This window comes from Bemisia tabaci, chromosome 1 (assembly GCF_918797505.1).
Source record: "Bemisia tabaci chromosome 1, PGI_BMITA_v3".
NCBI classification, from domain to species: domain Eukaryota; kingdom Metazoa; phylum Arthropoda; class Insecta; order Hemiptera; family Aleyrodidae; genus Bemisia; species Bemisia tabaci.
Window position 1 is genome coordinate 550313 of NC_092793.1, and position 19945 is coordinate 570257.

Consider the following 19945-nt stretch of genomic DNA (forward strand, 5'->3'; position numbering starts at 1 on the left):
CCTCCTCCGCCTGACCCACTGTACGACGAAAATTTTGTCCAAAAACTTCTTCCCCCCGACCCACTGTGCGGCCCTGCTCCGGCCGGCTCCCCTCATGCCGCGCACCCCCCGCCTAGAACTTTCAAAGCTCGCCATTTTTAAACGGCTCTGCCGATTTAGCTCAAATTCAATACCAAACCAGTCCTAGGGGAGAACTACCACCTCTAAAAATTTCGGCTCAAAATATTCATTTTCGCTTGAGTTATCGAGTGGACAAGATTTGACCTCACCCCACTTTCGAGCCCCACCCCTCAAAATCTATTGCCTCAAATTTCAATTTTTTTTGCAGAATATTAGTTCTAATGAGTCTCTACTAAATGCAAAAAAATTGGTTTAAATATCTTTCAACGTAAGGAAGATATAACTACTCAAAAATCGTAAAATCTTAAAAAGGCGGAAATACACACACACACACACACACACACACACACACACACACACACACACACACACACACACACACATATATATATATATATATATATATATATATGTGTGTGTGTGTGTGTGTGTGTGTGTGTGTGTGTGTGCGTGTGTGTGTGAGGTGGTGTGTGAGGGTGTGTGTGTGTGTGTAACGTATGGGCGTAACTTACATATATATACACACATGAATTTGGATGGCATATATTTTCGTGATCTACGACCCGTGATCGGTGCTCTCCACAAGGTCTCGGGTCTGGGTCCGACATCATGGGAGAACGCAATAGTGTATTTTCTTCGGAAAATACACTAAAATTCCTTTGCCCGAAAATATGGGTTCTAAAAAAAGCCGCGGCAAAAATTCTTGCGATCAGCGACCTTTTTTCTCATTTTCCTTCGGAACCGTCGAAATTAGAGGAAAATGTCTATGGACCTTTGTAAAGGGCGTAAAATTTCCTATCAGCTCATTACAAAAAAGTTACAAAACAAAAATAACTGGGGGCAAAAAAATGGGTTTTAAACAAAGCCGCGGCGAAAATTCTTACGATCAGCGACCCTTTTTTCTCATTTTCCTTCGGAACCATCGAAATTAGAGGAAAATGTCCATGGACCTTTTTAAAGGGCGTAACATTTCCTATCAGCTCATTACAAAAAAGTTACAAAACAAAAATAACTGGGGGCAAAAAAATGGGTTTTAAACAAAGCCGCGGCAAAAATTCTTAGGATCTGCGACCTTTTTCTCGATTTTCTTTTGAACCGTCGAAATTAAAGGAAAATGTCTATGGACCTTTTGAAAGGGCGTAAAATTTCCTATCAGCTCATTACAAAAAAGTTACGAAACAAAAATAACTCGGAGCCAAAAAATGGGTTTTAAACAAAGCTGCGGCAAAAATTCTTGCGATCGGCGACCTTTTTTCTCATTTTCCTTCGGAACCGTCGAAATTAGAGGAAAATGTCTATGGACCTTTTTAAAGGGCGGAAAATTTCCTATCAGCTCATTACAAAAAAATTGGAAAACAAAAATAACTGGGGGCAAAAAAATGGGTTTTAAACAAAGCCGCGGCAAAAATTCTTACGATCAGCGACCTTTTTTCTCGATTTTCTCTTGAACCGTCGAAATTAGAGGAAAATGTCTACGGACCTTTTTAAAGGGCGTAAACAATAACGATTAAAAAAGGAACGATTTTACCACGAAACCCGAGAAAGTTTCCGTCTTGCTCAATGCAACTCAATGTTGAGATAACGGCGTGATGACAGTGACTGGAGCCCCGATGCAAATTCGGAGGTTACAGCGCGTCACCGATGGATGATTGTTGCCGCATGCGAATTCGGAAAAAGTGGTGACCGCGCGTTCCGGATACCCACTGTCTATAGGTTATAATGTCCTTGACCCTGTGACGCAGGTCGGTACAACCTGGCCAGCGAAATCCGGAATTTGAAGTATGTGAAACGGACCATTATGTCCCACTCTTTTGCTTAAATCATAACTCATGATATAATTTCAAGCACTTTTTATAGAATGACTTTTTTCCTTAAATTACACCATTTCCAAGAAAATCGATGATAAAAGTCGTTGTGCCGACCGACGTCCTCAAAAAAATTCCAAGATACCCGAAATGCAAACACCTCCTTCTTTTTCTCTATGAGTTCATGTCATGTGTTTTACAGCTATACATGGTTATTAGTGATACAAGCTGCTCTGAAATCCTTAATAAAAGTATCATCTTCCCCCCAAAAAATTCAATTTCTTTACCATATTTCTGCCCAATCCACATAAAACTCACTATGTACCTTTGAAAAAAAAATGAATAATTAAAAAAAAAAATGAGTCATCCAAAACATGTGATGGCAGCACCATACTGTTCGGATTCATCATGTAAAAGTACGTGATGTCAAAACGGCCCAATTTTCCCCTTGATTCCCATGCTAGAAGCTATACATACACCCCAAAATTTTTCACGCAAAATAAATTATATACCTACCTACGAGGTATGGTGGCCTGGAACACGTTTTGATCCAGCTCCTTGAAGGAGTAATATCAAAACGGCCCACCTTCCCTGAAATATGCCCATCATGGAGTGAATGTCCTCGAAACCTTTCGACTCATCCCTTAAGGGACATGGATCATCACTGGACCCTTAGTATACTTCCTTCTTTAGATATCACAGAGGTCCCTCTGAAAACTGTAATGAATTCTCCTCCTACAAAGATACAAAAAACTGCCATAAAATTGAAAAAAAAATTGAAGAAATAAGTAAAAAGAAATGGGCCGGCTGGCACATACAAAAAAAAAGTTGATACATTGAAAGGGAGAAAATGCCGACTTGACTCGATAAAAAATCCAACAGCGTTGCATGATGGTGCAGAAAATACGAATTAAATTACAGTGTTGTATAGGGATTATTGTTCAATATGGCAACACTGTAAGGAAGAAAGTATTGCATGTTGCCCCTTCAATATGCGGGTTATGCAATCGTGTAATGTAGCCCCTTCAATCTGCGGTTTATGCAATGGTGTGTTTTTCAAGATGGCGCAGCAGCGTTGCCGCACGGTGGACATAAATAAATAATTTATTTACTGGTGAAATTTTGCAACATCGCATTTTACAGTGTTGCCAAATGGGGCGAGAAATTAGTTAATTTTTTGATACAATGTTGGCAGATTGTGCAAACAATTCGGATTTTCGGACTTGTAAAAATTTTCGGTTTCGAAAGACCGTATTTTACAGTATAGGGCTGGTATCGGAGACTGGAGATTAGGGTCTGATTCGGTAATTTACATTTTTTAGCGCTTGGATTTCGTATCGGAACCTTATGTTTTGCGATGAGCAACTGGGATTGGGTATTGCAATATTCAGTTTGATGAATCAAAAAAATTTTTTTTGGGTATTTACAGTTACAGTTTAAAACAGTTCGCGTTGCATACTATTTATACGAAATCCTTACTATCGATCCAACTGTTGTGACTCGCGTCCAGACCCAACTATCTGACAAAGGCCTGGTTTTTCTTGCGACGCAGAATTTTCTCCACCAGGAACGTATCCTTATAGTTGGTGGGTTGGAGTTCTTCGCGGTAGAATTTTCCTTTGATGATCGTATCGTGCGCGTCTTTCAGATCGCACGTGATCGGAACGGTCGGATTGACGCTGACAATCTTGAAAATTTCCGTGCTCCCATCCGGTGTGTATCCTTTCTCGAACATGGCTTTGAGTCTCGAGATCCGGACGTGATCACCGACATTCAGTTTTCGTCTGGCCAAACGTCTCTTTTCAATTTTACTCAGCGGCGGCCCACGAAGCTTTTGCAGGATCATCGGTACATCCTTTTCGGTGACATCGGTTGGTTTCATCCCGATGGTGCGATGAACGCTCCCGTTATATTCACGGATGAGTTTCGGTAATAGATCTACCCACTTGTACGATCCTTGCGCGCTAAACTCTTTCCTTATCTTAGTTTTGAGCGTTCGGTTGAATCGCTCCACAATAGAGGCTTTGGTTGTCGAGTACGAGCTGTACATATTGATCTTGTGACGCTTCATCAATGCTTGACATTTTGAGTTGTAGAATTCCGAGCCCATGTCGACTTGTAAATGTTTCGGCGACTTTCCGGCTGCTTTGAGAACGCGTTGCAGAGCATACGTGACATCCGTGGCCGTTTTCGATTTGAGCGGTTCGGCCCACGCCTTTTTCGAGCACGCGTCGATGACGGTGAGGAGATATCTGTATCCTTTGTTGACCGAGGCGTACGGTTGCATCTCGACGAGATCGGCTTGCCATAAATCGAACAATCCGAGAATCCGTACTTTACGACGCGGATAGTTTCGTCGTGCAGGTTTATGTAGCTCCTCGACGATCCCACGTTTTTCTGCCGACATGATAATTACCGTCAACGTCGTCGTCGTCCGCTCTCTCGATTCAAATGCTGTTTCGATGCTACTATTTTAACCAGACGATTGTAAGATTGTTGAAGTTGGTGGATACGCTCCAGACAGTGTTGACCTAATTTCATAGCTTCCTTCCACTTCCGTTCGGACCATTGTTTGTTCACCGCATTCTCATCGCTTTCGGGATCTTGCACTTGACGAATCCGTTTGTTCGATACGATATAATTTCAATCAGAATCCAGTGAGAATCCGTCACCTTTTGGACCGCGGCGGAATTTCGATCGGCCAAAACCGTCCGTGTGACTCATCTCAACACTATTTTCCTTTCATTCGATTCACAACCTCTAGTTGACTGATCCTATTTTCCAGTCGTGATAATTTCGTCTCGAGTCGTTGCGCGATACTTTTGTATTCTTCCATTTTCTCCAAACAAACCTGTGTCGAACTCATAGCTTCCGTCCACCTCCAGTCTGTCCATTGTTTGTTCACAGCGTCGGTATCCTCTTCGGGATCTTGCAGTTGTCGGATCCGTTTGTTGGATACGAGATAATTCCCGTCCGGATCCAGTAAGAAACCGTCTCCTTTGAGACCTTGCTTCGTGTTGCGAACGTAAGTCCCTTTCGATCTTCCAAACCGGTCGGTGTGACTCATTTTTGTGCGGATCCTATATTTAGTGGATGTAATCCGCTTCGCGAAGCTCCTCGACGATACTCAGAATTTCACGATCGTGATCGGTGTGACCAGCTTGTTTTGAAGCTACAAGTAAAACGAGACGTTGGACCAATTCGTTCGGATCGTCCCAATAGACGAGTTCCCGTTTCGCACGATGAATTTTGATACCAGAGCCTTTCTTCAGTTTTTTACGCGATGACTTCCTCGTTGATCTCGGAGTCGATGTAGCGAACAAAGGTTTGATGAGATCGCGGTATTTTTGATTGCGGTTCGAGTTGGGTCTACCGTGTGGATGATGATCCCTCCGATGCGCATTGGTGAGCGTAACTACTCGTTGGAATTTAGCGCGATCATCTGCTGTGTAATTACGCGGATGTTTCTTAAAAAGGAGCTCCAAGAACCCGGGTGTCGGTTCGAACACCTCATCGCTACCGTCCAAGAATAGTCGTCCGTCCGAATCGAAACTTATGGTTCGGTTTCCGATGAGAAAGTTTCCGTTGATCGCTTTCCGCACACCATACGCGGGATCGGATTGTTTCGGATGTTTTTCCAGATAGTCCAAGTAGAATTGTACGTTCGGGGTAGTGATTGTGTCTCGAGAATCGACGTCGTCGTCTTCCGTGCGACCCGTTGTTTGTTCTTTATCCGTTGCGTCTTGGAACGATTCATCATCATCATCCTCCTCCTCGTTTGAGTCGTTATCATCATCATCATCATCATTGTTCATATTTTTCGGTGATCCGAACGAAGCAAATAAACTATGAACAAACATTGTTTTATCTTTCGTCTCCGATTTTGAAGGTTCGATCTTGGTTTTATTTTCCTGAGGAGCAGCAACAAGTGCGGGTGTTGACGACGAGACAGTTTTCTGCAATGCTGCGAGCGGATCTGTCAACGGTTTGAAAACTTTCTTCAACGTCACCTGAGCGTCCGCCTCTCCGGTGCGAATGGTATTTAACTTCCGTTTGATATCTTGACGGATTTTATCGATACTACCGTATTTCTGAGCGATCGTCGACAACGATAAGTCATCCATCTTGTACAATATAAGTATCGAAACCTTTCCGGTACCTTCCCTCGTTCTTATTACTATCTTTATCGATGACGAAAAACCCGTACTTGTCCTGCCAGCACACCGAGCAGATGTGTCTGAAATCTTCGAACGTGAAATCTGTGTTGACGTGATCGTCGTAGATGTGTCGCAAGTTTGTATTGTCCTGTTTGAAAACTACGAGCAGGTTAGCGTTATCGCGAATCAATTGTTTCGGTATGCGAGAATAAGTTTGACACAAGTAGAAACTATCGACCGAGCTATGCCTTCCCATACTAAAATAATCCCGCATCGCATTTTGTTTGTCACAGGCGACATCATCGAAAATAAAGACCGAGTCCGATGAGGCATCGTTTGGTGGAACAATCTTGGCCGTGTCCGAATAGATGTTGTATCCGAGACCGTCGATTCCGTCGAATATCTGACGCAGTTCTTCGTACGTGGGTTGGAACGGTGTCTTGGAGTACAAGTACACGTTGCGGAACTTCAATCCGTTCGGATGTTGTAGCAAGGAAACCATCACGTTTGTTTTACCGCAGTTGGACGGTCCGGCGACAATGCAACGGATACTATCCGGTAACAGCTCACTGTGTCGTCGTTGTTGTCGTCTGTTTTCATTTTGCTTCTTCCGTTTGTCCAGGTTTGGGACTCGCAGTGACTTTCTTTGCTTGACGAGTCGCATCGTATTCGTTCCCTATTTTGTCGGACAGTTATTTTTTACTTCTCCGTATAAATAGTATGAACATTTTCGTCAGAGTATGTCACCGAGAAGAACATCAACTTGCAGCAAAACCAATCGAGGACGTGGACTGTTAAACTCGTTGATAAATTCACTACCGTTCGAACTACACTTACCGGGCGACTACAGGTACTGCGGACCGGGCACTCGCCTCGCAGAACGATTGAAACGCGGAGATCCGGGTATAAATCCGCTCGACGAAGCTTGCAAGTCCCACGACATCGCTTACAGTAAGACCAAAGACACCACCGAGAGGAACAAAGCCGATCTCATACTTGCGGACAGAGCTTGGGAACGTGTGAAAGCGTCGGACTCATCGTTGGGTGAAAGAGCGGCAGCATACGCCGTAACGATCGCTATGAAGCTCAAAGCCAAACTCGAAATGGGTCTAAACAAGACGGTGGCAGCGAAAAAACCGAAACCCAAGAAGAAGAAGCAGAAGAAGAGAGCGTCGAAGAAGACGAAACCGGTGGAGCGGTCGATCGAACGAATTTTGGCTCTCCCAAAGATGGGCGCTGGAGCGTCGAAAACGAAGAAGAAGAAACCGGCGGAGCGAATCTTGGCTATCCCGAAGACGGGAGCCGGAGTGAAGAATCTCCTGACGAGTATCGGTCTGGCCGCGCGAACAATCACACCGGTAGCGAAAATGATCAAGACGGTCATCGACGGATCTTTGAAGAAGAACGTACACCTCGGTGAAGGATTGTACTTGCGACCGTACCGTAAAGGTTACGGACTTTACTTGAGATCTTACCGAAAGAATTTAAACTGATCCGTGAGCTACCGCGCCGAGCGATGACGGATGTTGAGTTGAGAATCGCTGTGACAGAACAATTACGAATCCCGCATTTCCGCGGTGTGTTCATGATCGATGAATTGGCGACCAAGAAACCCAAACGCCCCGAGTGTGGTATCATCAATCTGGACCGAAGCGATGGACCCGGTACACATTTGACAGCATACCGAATTTCAAAGAGCGGTAACGCACTGTACTACGACAGCTTCGGTGATCTACCACCACCCGTTGAAATTACGCGATACATTTTACGCTCACGCGGTAGCTCAACAACGACGACGACAATAGGATACAATTATGATAGCGAACAAAATTTCAACTCGAGCGTCTGCGGGAAATGATGTTTAGAATGGCTCGTACAAACCAGGAATATATAGTATTCTCGAAACCCGAATATGGAAACACAGAAAAGATGTCACACGTTCATGTTGACGGGGAGGAGCAACGTTCTCGAGTTTGCACTGCCTAGACCTCTCGAGTTGTTCGGACCTTGCGAGATCGGTCTGACGGGTTTTGTAACTTATTATTCCATCCCGAACATCGATATAACGAACAGACTGCTTTTCTACTCCGAGAGCCCTGAAGAGAATTACTCGGCAATTTCGTTCCCGATCGGAGCCTACGAGATCGAGGGTATACAAGAATACTTGCAGGGAAAACTTGGCGGAGCGGAAGCTATCAAACTCAAAGCGAACAACTCTACGCTTAAAGTAAGCATCAAATCCAAGTACTGGATCGATTTCCGCAGACCCGGCACTTTACGTAAGGTGCTCGGATTCGGAAAGCGTTTCCTGGCACCGGACGAATGGCACGAAGCTGACTATCGCGTCAACATCTCACCTGTAAACATGATATGCATCGAATGCAGCATCGCCGACGGTGGATACGTGAACGGGGTGCGCGGACATCACATTTATGCGTTTGCTCCCGATATCGAACCAGGATTCAAAATGGTAGAGCAACCGTCGACGATTCATTACTACCCCGTCTTGGGTGATAAGATCCAACGTTTGCTCGTTAATATAGTAGACCAACAAGGAAGAGCGATCAATTTCGGTGGTGAAGAAGTGACCGTGCGACTGCACGTGAGACCGCTAACTTATGGGTAAACGAAGGATCCAGAACGACGACAACGATACGTTCCTATATTCTCTTGCATATAATAGTATTGATAATCCACGGACTAGTTGTCAACAACAACAGCAACAGCAGCAGAGGAAAACTTTGACCGAATATTCCAAGAGGGCTCTCACACAACTCGGATTCGTGGTGAAAAATCCGAAATAAGAACGAGATGGAAGCTTGGCGACAAGAGATCATCGAATACGAATACATCCGTTTCGATCCGGTCGACGAACGGCGTGGAAACAACGATTCGATCCGGTTCACCCCCGATACCCACGGTCTGATCACCGTGCCTCAAGATTCGAGGATCTTCATGCGTTTAGAAGTGAAACTCGAGAAAAATCCTGGAGCCGCCGCAGATGCTGCGAAACCTAAAGTCAAGTGGGCTAACAATTATCCCCTGCACTTGTTCGACCGTATGCAGTACAAAGTGAACGGGACGGAAATCGATAGCATGCAGTGTGTCGGAGTGACATCGACCGTGAAAAATTATCTCACATACACTAGAGCGGAAACCGCGGGACTCGCAACTTCCGGGTTTTGTGACATCACTCATTCATGGAGCGAATGGGATATGACAACGTTGGATGAAACTCAGTGCGCTGTCGTTCCGTTGTCTTCACTCAGCGGATTCGCAGTACATTTCGAAGACGTTCTAGTCAGATGCTCGCAAGAGTTGATCCTAGTGCGCAGTGGTACGGATAAGAACGCATATTATATCACCGACGCGGCGACCGCGGACGGTTACACCATCAAATTTAAAATAATCGAAATCTATTGGGAGATTCCCGTCGTCAAATTCACATTGGAACTGGAAAAATAAATCCTGCTCAAGATGAAGAAGAACGACAAGATGAGTTTCGGATACATGAATTGGGAATCGCACGACATCCCGGGGATTTTTCCGACCAAGACGTTCAAATAGAGCGTAAGATCAACCAGCAGGCACAAGCCCAAATTCGTGGTGTTGGTATTTCAAACGGATCGACGGGACAATCACCTGAAGGATTCCTCTCGTGTCGACCATGTAAATGTGCGCTCGGTCAGCGTTCAAATCGGTGAGCGTCGGTTTCCTCAAGTTGATACGATTTACGATTTCCCGACTATGGATTATAATCACGCCTACCTGAACTACACCGATTTTATGAGAGACCACTGGAAAGGTGAGAAACTCTGCGAGCCAGCTATGTTGATGGAAAATTTCAAAGATCGCGCGATTTTTGTCATCAAACAAAAATCGCGTTCAAGGTGAAGATCTAAAAACAGCTCCGGTAGATATCACTTTGACCGTTGTGGTAAAAGAGAATTTCCCGGCCAACACTACAGCCCAGGTGATTCTGATCACGCCTGTGAAGTATTCGTACGAACTACTGCACGGAACCGTGAGGCAATTGGATTGATCTTAAGCAAAAATTTAAAAAAAAAAAAAAAAAAAAAAAAAAAAAATAAACAATAACATGTTTATTTTTTTACAAACTTGTTATTTTTTTTTTTTTTTCAACCATTACATCATTTACAAAAGAATACAATAAGACATACAATATAAATCAAGCTGCAACGTTTGGAACGAGTGCGAATTTATATGTTCTTCCGATCGAGCCTTCGTAGATGAGATCGAAGGATCCAGCGTTGATATCCTGAATTGCATCGTCCGTCAAACGGTTCTTAATGTGCGAAGGTAGGAAGAGGAGACGATGATGATTCTCGAAGATGATATGAGCGGCAACGGTGATCCCATACTTGCTTGGCATTTTGATGAGTTTGTTCATCTTGTAGCGGGCGTTTACAGTCAGCTCTTTAGCGTTGACGATCAAGATTGAATTGTTGAAAACTTCCATGTCGTCAGTTCTTTCAAGGTACGGACGATTCCAATTTTCGTGCGCTATATATTTCGAGTGAAACAAGTTGTCTGCTATAATAAGCACGGATGATTTCAATTTTCGACTGCTATATTTCGGTTCGATAATTCGTCTGCGAATGATTCCACTTTTCGTGTGCTATATATATATAAGTCGGGTTGATTCGACAATTTGTCTGCTATATTAAGCACGGATGATTTCACTTTTCATCCGCAATATTTCGAGTGAAACAATTTGTCTACTATATTAAGCACGGATGATTTCACTTAATCTGTCTGCTATATTTCGGTTCGTTCAATCTGACTTTTCATCTACTACTCCATTATTATCGGGGTGATTCCTTTGTTCGTCTGCCACTATAATCTTCTCCTGCTCTTGCATGATTTCATCTTTGAAATAATCACGATAAAAAGATTCCGACATCCACATACAGAATCGGAATGCGTTTGACATAGCGCAGAATGGATGTACTAAAGGACACGTATATGCTGTCGACCAACGAGCCAATAGTCGCAAGGACGGACAATCTTTAGTGTCCAAATTTACAACGATACATTTTTCCGGCACGAAACCCTTAATGAAATTTCGTTTTTGTTCACCTTTAACATAAAGTACATCGTAGCGGTTCCCGATGCGATTCATTTTTGAAGTGAATTCATCGTACTCGAGAAACCCGCTTTCACATTCCAAGTGATGATAATTGCGTGTTAACCAGTTGTTTGTCACAACGTCTTTAGCGCTCAACATGCTGCTCGGGAACGGAGGTTTGATTAAATAGAGTTCAGTTACAGTACACTTCATATCCACAAGACCAAACTCTTTGACGATGAAATTTCCTTGGCTCCAAAAACCTTGTACATTGAGACAAGCCATCATTTGTTCGTTCTGTTAGTTACACTTTTACTATTTTCAAATTCGAGGTTTCTTAACTGACGGTTCTCCAGAATTATTTATACTATTTATACGAGGTTGTTTAACAGCGAGGATTTTTTTCTCAACTCTACCCGGACTCGATGACAAACGATATATTCTAGAGAACGGAGTGAACACTGTTCCTATTTTCAAATTCGAGGTTTCTTAACTGACGGTTCTCCAGATTTATTTATACTATTTATACGAGGTTGTTTAACAGCGAGGATTTTTCTCAACTCGGTCTCGGCTCCGCAACTTTCATCCACCATGCAAGGATCGTCGTCGATGTCACGATGACCCCAAGGAACAGTGCTAACACCGTCTTCTAAAATACAACGTTTATCGTCTAGTCCGGAGAGGGTTCTTTTTGTACTTTCAAATGAGTATAGTTGGTGTTTCCGCGCCCCGATCCTGCGCATCGGGGCGCTCATTCTCGATTCAGGATCCTTTAATACTGTGAGAAAATTGACAAAGTTTAGCGATCTTACCACTGCTGTTGATATTCCTTTTGCCCTTTTCTCTGTTTCCCCGTTGCTGAAACGATATGCATACATTTTGGGTCGCAGCGCGACAAACTCAGCAATGGGTGTTCCCCCGTTTCATCCTTAAAACTACCCATTACTTTACGGTTTGTCGCGCTGCGACATTGATGACCTTCTGGGAAGTTGGAGGTGTCGTACAAGTGTAGATCTGTCATCATATCATCGTAGACGTTCGGTGCAGTCAACTCGTAAATGAACGAGTCCGTATCCATATAGAGAAGTTGAACTTGGTCGGGATTGTACTTCTTAAGCATGTGATTATAGTGGAATTGATACATGTGTACTTTACTCAGATCTAAGATTGAAAAACCAACAATCATTGGTCTGTCTATGACGACCTCTGTTCTCCGTAAATGGATTGCTACCAACTCTTCGTCGAAAATCGTGCGATCTACGAAATCGACCCGTGAGATGGCTTTCAATATCTGTCTGCTGTTTGTACCCAATTTAATATTCTTTCGCTTCAACGGGTTCTCGATAAATTTTTCGTAGCAAGCGTTGCTGCACAGTTTCAGGAGCGTTTGGTGGAACGGATTCGTAGCGTCCCGTCTCAACCGGGCGTTCAGCTCGATGAAGGGTGCCAAGAAAGGAGCCTGACGGAATTTGATGGCCCGTTTGACGCTCAGGAGTTTTAATCCTTGACCGAGCGCTTCTTTCAACATTACATAGTGGATAACATAGTTGTTTTTATTAGCTAGAGTCGTCAATAGTTTCGTATATTTCCCCGCTCCCGATGGTGGTATTTCGTTCCGGCACAAGAACGGAAGGTCCTTGTGTAGGTCGTGGAGGTGTTCTGGATATTCAATATCTACATCGAGTATGTATCCGAAAGGAGCGTCGTCGGGATGGTTGATTATAGTTTTCGCCAGAGTTAGCAACTCTTCTCCTTCAGGGACCCAAGTGTAGTTATCGTAGGGTAGATGCTTTCTCATGGTGTGTGCGTAAAGTGCCGTCACATCCAAGTATTGTATTTAGTTCACTGGTTTTTTAGGATCAAACTGATCCGGTATCAAAGGATTGTTTGCGAGAGCGTGCCGTTTCACCACCTGTGTTATCCCACCTCGGATCGAGCTCATAATCATGAATACCATATCCATATCATTGAAGAGTTGAATTTTCACATTAGTTAATTTTAAGAAGGCGTCGAAAGCGAAACCGGGTAGCGTTAAGTAGTTGGCACAGTCCAAACCATAGTTTTTCATCCCAAAGAGTCGGAACTCCTCGAACACATCGCTGAGGAGGCACACATCGAGTCGCAAGTAGAAATCTGAATACTCGCCGAGATTATGGAAATTGAAAGTTTGCCAAACTTGGAGAAACCTTTGGTATTCCTCTTCGGAGATGTCCGTTTGAGTCAGGGTGTTGAAGAAAGCCTCTCGCGGTGGTGGACGCGGCTCGTTCAGCTTGGCCGGATTGTCAACGTAATCGTACGAGAACGGAGCTTTCCGACAAACCATATCGAACTCATTGTCTGTGCGAGTGAGCTTCCTCGTGCGAACGAAAGATTCGCGCGGGATCGTCTGAACCAGTTTATCCAACGACGCGGGGAGGAAACGGAACGAGTCGATGAACTTGATCGAAAACCTGTTACCCAGATGGATCGTCATGCTGATATAATTTTCCTCCGTGTGTGGTATTATGTCGACGCGATGAGGATACTTGTTCAGAGCCAGCACTACCTCGTGGAAATCATACCTACTACCATTGTGCAGGACGACTCTAACACATTTCTCATGTCGGAAAATAAGATTGCAATTTGAAATAGCGCCTTTCGATAATTGGACCCTGTTTTCCCTCCCGCTCTCTTTTGATGGTCATGATCCCTTACCTTTACGATACCTGGTTGTGAAAAATCCACCTCGCAATGTCCACACCTATTTTCCGCTTCAAATGTGGCCCGATCTTTATGTGTCATGATTATTTTCCCCTCTTTATCAATGTAACTCTCACTGATTCTTCCTACCAGAGTGATTATATCGTCCAGAAATTTGATATGTGCCTCCTCGCCACGGTACAGTTTCGATTCCGTCATTTTAAATTCGGGATCCTCCGTGACGAGGAGGTAAGCGTAAGAATTTGAGATGTGCCGCCTATACGCAGACGCTGGATGCTCCGAGTCACCATGAGTTTTTTCTAAGTAGGCTCCAAAGTCTGCATAAATTACGTAATAATGTTTTATTTCCTTATGGTGATTTTTGAACTTGAGGTATCGCTCGTCGGGAAATGAAGCTAGAAATGCGTCTTTGCTTACCAAAGAGCAAAGAACTTTATGTTGATTCAATTGCTCCATCGAGTACTTGTGCGTAAAGCATTTCTTGCAGATGTAGATACGATGTTGATGTTTTGTCAATTGTTTGCCAACAAGTTGTTCAAAGTTCTTGATCCAGCAATAATGGTAACTAAAAGGTACGGGGGTTGAGAGACATAGAAGGTCGGTGTGGTCCTCTCTTTCCGGGTCGGCAACTTTAATTGGGTAAACTGTATTCTTTTTCTTGTTGGACACCAAACTCTCATGGAGCCCAAATACCGAAACCGATACGTTGTTCCTTTTCTCGAATTTGATAATGTCATCTATGCTCGTGGGGAATCGAACGACCGAGAAATCGTAATGATTGAGTATATCTACATATTTAGCCGGATCATATTTATGCTTCTCTTCCTTCGGGACGAACTTTGCCAACATTGCGAAGAAGAAACAATCGTTATATTCACCGTTATTTACATTGACAACATTGTTCGTTCGAAACGGAAGTTTAACGTACGTTCCTCCTCGATGTAAAGCGTAATAGCGGTTGACACGTAGCTCCATACCTTGTATCTTCTTCAGCACCCACCCGGATCCGTTCATGTGAAAATCGAATGACTCTTTATTGATCTTGGCCCTGAACTTTTCATAATACTCGTCCAGATCCGTCGACGCGAAAATAGCTTCCTTTTTATTCTTGAATTTTTTCAACTGCATTCCTTCCTTGTCCTTATCGTCAGCTTTCTCGTATTCAGCGTAAACTAGTATATTTACCTTCAATACCTCGTCGGTGAGTTTTTCTTTAATTTTTCCAATCACGAGGTCTTTAGCTGATAGTAGGTAGTCATCGATGATGAGAATCTCCGGTTGGAGGTTCGTGATGAAAAATGTTTTCAACCTACTTTGACAAGCAGTCTCAACTTGAACAATCGGTACTTTAGTCTCAAACAAATTTCTTATGTGACTTGCAGATTCTTCATGTTTTTCTCTTTTATGGTATGAGATCTTGCACGTGTCACAATATTCTTGATTCTCATCGTTGTCGGTAGGTGATGAGGTGTCCTTCATGGTGGACATCTTTTCAATATGTTCGGGAGATTGCTCGTGATTCTCTCCCTCCGCATAAAACTCATCACAAAGATCACAATGGATGAGCGTGCTGTGCTCCTGTTTAATATGCGTTTCATCGTTGATACCCTCCTCCTTCTTAATGTGTTTCGCACAGTGTTCGTGCTTTTCACCTTGTTTATAAAATTCATCACAAATATCACATTGGATGAAAGTTTCAACAATCTGTTGTGTTTGTTCTTGAGCAGCCATGATAAAGATATTATTTTAAGCTCTACGTTTTCCGAGTCGGTAAGAAAAGGAAATCTACACTATCTTAACGTTTGCTAGATTCTGTTCATTAAGAAAATTTCATAGCGAACAACTGATACTATTTTAAGCTTGGGGTTTTCTGAGTTTGTCACCACAGAAAATCTACAGTATCTTTACGTTTGCTAGATTCTGTTCACTGAGAAAATTTCAGAGCGAACAACTGATACTATTTTAAGCTCGAGGTTTTCTAATGTCATCAAAACCTAGACCGACGAACTTTCGCTCGGAGACAAATTTACACTTTTCATAACCGAGTGAAAAGAAACTGTAAAGTCATAATTTACCTCGGGGTAAACATAGTAGTAGTATTCGTTCACCACCAAACTCGGTTACACTTGGAGAAAGTGTGTAGTCATGATTTAGATCAAAGTTAATATAGTAGTATTTCTTAATCACCAGATTCGGTTACACTCGGACAAACTGTGTCGTCGTAATTTAAATCAAAGTAAATATAGTAGTATTTGCTAATTACCAGACTCGATTACACTCGGACAAACTGTGTAGTCATAATTTGTAGTAGTAATATAAAACTACGCTTTCATACAAGTGGGAAAAATTAACAATTCTAGTCAGGGAACGTATAAATGGTGTCGAGGAAGTGTGATCGATCATTTCAAAACAAGAACTCGTCAAGTATGGACGCTCCAACCCTCAAATCACAATCGATTAGAGCGATGAACACCTTGGACACGGTATATAAGGCTCTCTCTTTCAAGATTCCAGGAATACGAGCAGAGCTTTTGAACAAGTTTGCCAGACTCCTTTTTCCTGACAAGTTGTTCCACCATCTTAAACTCAGCTCAATAGACACTTCCGATTCCGTCGGGTGTTATGGGTTAGTTGAGATAACGGAAAGATTTTGCCATCTCCTAGAACGTGTCGCAGACGAGCATGAAATAATGTACTTCTTAAAGCAGGGGTACAAGAAAGTAGACGAACGGGACTGGAAGATATGCAGACTTTTGAGTGCGATTCGCATAGTATTATACACCAGAGAGAGGAGAGCGGCTCTCTATAGTAAAGATTTCGTATAAATAGTATGCATTCTCTTCTCAGTATCGCAAGGAAGAAATCATGATTGATAAAATAATTCTCATCACCATCATCATTGCTGTTGTTGGAGTGAATTCCACAACGGTAGCGGAAAACTCATCCGAAGCAAACATCACAATGTGCCCGGTCTGTCAGGAAATCAAATGCGCACCCTCTACCTTGACGGACGTTCTTCTATTCATCTTGAGTTTACTGGCACTTATTTGCTCCGCTCCGTACCTGTACTCCAAGTACCTTTCATCCGACTGCAAGTTCCGTTTCATCAGGATGTCCCGTGAGAAGAACAATCGGAAAGTCGATGACATAAGTGTCGATTTAAAGTTTGGAGAAGGAGAATGAATCGATGTTTGTGGTTGACAACCCTTACGTTTTCTGAACGTGTACGTTTTCTAAACGCGTTTGCGTTTGCGTTTTCTGAACGTGTTTGCGTTTTCTAAACACGAACTGTTTTAAACTGTAACTTTAACTGTAAATATCCAACAAAAAAAAAAATAATAAAATTTTTTGATTAATCAAACTGAATATTGCAATACCCAATCCCAGTTGCTCATCGCAAAACATAAGGTTCCGATACGAAATCCAAGCGCTAAAAAATGTAAATTACCGAATCAGACCCTAATCTCCAGTCTCCGATACCAGCCCCATACTGTAAAATACGGTCTTTCGAAACCGAAAATTTTTACAAGTCCGAAATCTCGAAAACTAAAAATCGTATCGAAATTAGGTCCGTACAGTTTTCCGATCTTCGATAATGGAAAAGAATCGCATCGATCCGCAACGGATCGGAGGACGGTAATTTTCCGAAAATTTTTCAGTTTCCCGAATCAAACCCTAATCTACAGTATCCGATACCAGGCCCATACTGTTAGATATGGTCTTCCGAAACCGAAAATTTTTACACTTCCGAAAATCCGAATTTTTTGCACAATCTGCCAACATTGTATCAAAAAATTAACTAATTTCTCGCCCCATTTGGCAACACTGTAAAATGCGATGTTGCAAAATTTCACCAGTAAATAAATTATTTATTTATGTCCACCGTGCGGCAAAGCTGCTGCGCCATCTTGAAAAACCCACCATTGCATAAACCGCAGATTGAAGGGGCTACATTACACGATTGCATAACCCGCATATTAAAGGGGCAACATGCAATACTTTCTTCCTTACAGTGTTGCCATATTGAACAATAATCCCTATACAACACTGTAATTTAATTCGTATTTTTCTGCACCATCATGCAACGCTGTTGGATTTTTTATCGAGTCAAGTCGGCATTTTCTCCCTACTACCTGGCCGTGCCAACATTCATACAGTTGTCAACAGAGAGGCATTTTAGGTATCATAGAATGAAGGCGCATAATAAGGGAAATAATGCAGGGAAGGCTCACGAGTTTGTCAGGCGCTCTGTCGGAAACAAACAGAGAATACGGTAGGTATTGCTTGAAAGTTGTAGTTAGGTGTGAATACCTCTCGGTAAATGATCGAATGATGATTTCACAGATGATTGAACAGGACACACATTCCCATGAGGAGCAGGCGAGGTCCTTTGTACTTCAAAGGCTTTTGTAATCATAAACAAATTTTGGTGGGGTAAAAGTTTATTGGGTTGCCCAGAATGTATCCAAGGAGAGAAGTTCCGCTCTCAAAAACTCAAAACATTCGGTTTTTCTTTGGGGGTGGGGGGGGGGGGATTTACTGGCTATGCTGATTTTGGGTGCAATAACAGCACTTCTGACTGTAAGTCGTTGAATGTAGGATGTGCATTCTCAAACAAAGTCAATAACTCTGGAAGTAAGAAATTAAGTTTGTTATGAATGTCCTTAAGTATCTTTTTATGTTGCAGAAAGCAGTGGTAATGCCAAAAAAGAGAGACCGAGAGTATGGCTCTGAATTTTTCTGCATCATTTGCGGCTTGCATAGCTGCTGGTTTAAAAGTTCCGCGCCAGTTCATGTATTGCATTGCCCAAGGTAGGTTATCTCAAATTTTATTACTTATGGGTGTCATAAGTTCCATCTCTTAAAATATTTTTCGAAAACAATGTATCATAGCAGAAAAACTTGTGTACCTTGGGACAATGTTTTTACAGCATTTTTTCGCAAATACTGTCAAAACCTCTTCCTGAAAATTCGAGGTGCATGGGTAAAACAGTTTTTATTTGATAAAGTGTTAAGTTCCAAAAAACAAGGGAAAATCTTGATGGATTTACGGCGTTCTTGCGTAGCACGGCGGTTATGGAGGAACCATTTTTTGATGAGATTATTTTTCGGCCGCTGGAGCGCGAAAGTGCAAAAAACTCCTATAAGGAGGCACTTTTGTTGATTATTCTTATCTATTACAATAGCATTAGCTGTTCATGCATTGTCAATTCAACATTGATTGGTATTTGCAAAAGCTGTTCATGCATTGTCAGTTCAACATCGATTGGTATTTGCAAAACAAAAAATTTAAGGAAATATTTTCTTCCAAACACTGCCGTGATAGCGAAGAGACCCGTAACTGCAAAAATGAAGTTCTGAGAAAACGGGCTCCGAAGCTTGTGACCGGAACATTTTATTGAAAGAAGCCTCCGTTCTTTGTCAAATTGCCACAATTCGTCCGGAAGACTCCTAGAAATCATTTGGGGGATTAAAACTCGACCGATTTTATTATAAAGTACATAAAAAAGGTAAAATTCAGTTTCGTGTTAGGATATTGTTAGGCAAGACAGCCGTAAGTGCTATCTTCTGCATGCTTTCGTGGTTGTGTTTCGAACGCACAGCAAACACACTTCAGGTTAGAAATTGGCAGAAGAGGGCGGCACTTTACTGGAAAGCACTGTTCTCATTGGCTCTCATGCATCTACGGCTGTCTTGAAAAAAAACTGTGTCATTTTTTGTGCACTTACGGGTTTTACATACGTCTCGTTTTCATTTAATTAGGATGAATTTTGCTGTTTTAGCTGTCTCAGTAATTTCATCTAAAAGAGTTTAGACGACTTTTGAAGAAAACTTTCGAAAATTTTGCACTTACGGCTCTCTTCGCTATCACGGCAGAACAGAACCTCAATCCCCCCCAATCTCACTTCGAGTGCATATACCCACTTCTAGTGCTGAGGATTTTTTTTTTTGTTTTTTTGTTTTTGTTTTTTTTGGACACTCACAGTAGCTTGTGTTCTTTCATCTTCTCTTCCAATACTTGCTCTCAGCAATGAGCCTGAGATTTTCTCTCCTTCTGACACTCTTCTAGCCAT

At 42.5% G+C, this 19945-nt stretch overlaps 1 protein-coding gene across 5 annotated transcripts in view; it reads left to right on the forward strand.

Moving 5' to 3' along the window:
- The window catches only part of jim (zinc finger protein jim), a 75768-nt gene that overhangs the window by 4056 nt on the left and 51767 nt on the right, over positions 1-19945 (forward strand). For all 5 annotated transcript variants that reach the window (XM_072297948.1, XM_072297835.1, XM_072297767.1 and 2 more), the window contains exon 2: positions 18559-18683. In XM_072297948.1, the coding sequence (XP_072154049.1) occupies positions 18596-18683 (88 nt within the window). In that variant the 5' untranslated portion in view covers positions 18559-18595. The remainder of the gene's footprint in view (positions 1-18558; positions 18684-19945) is intronic.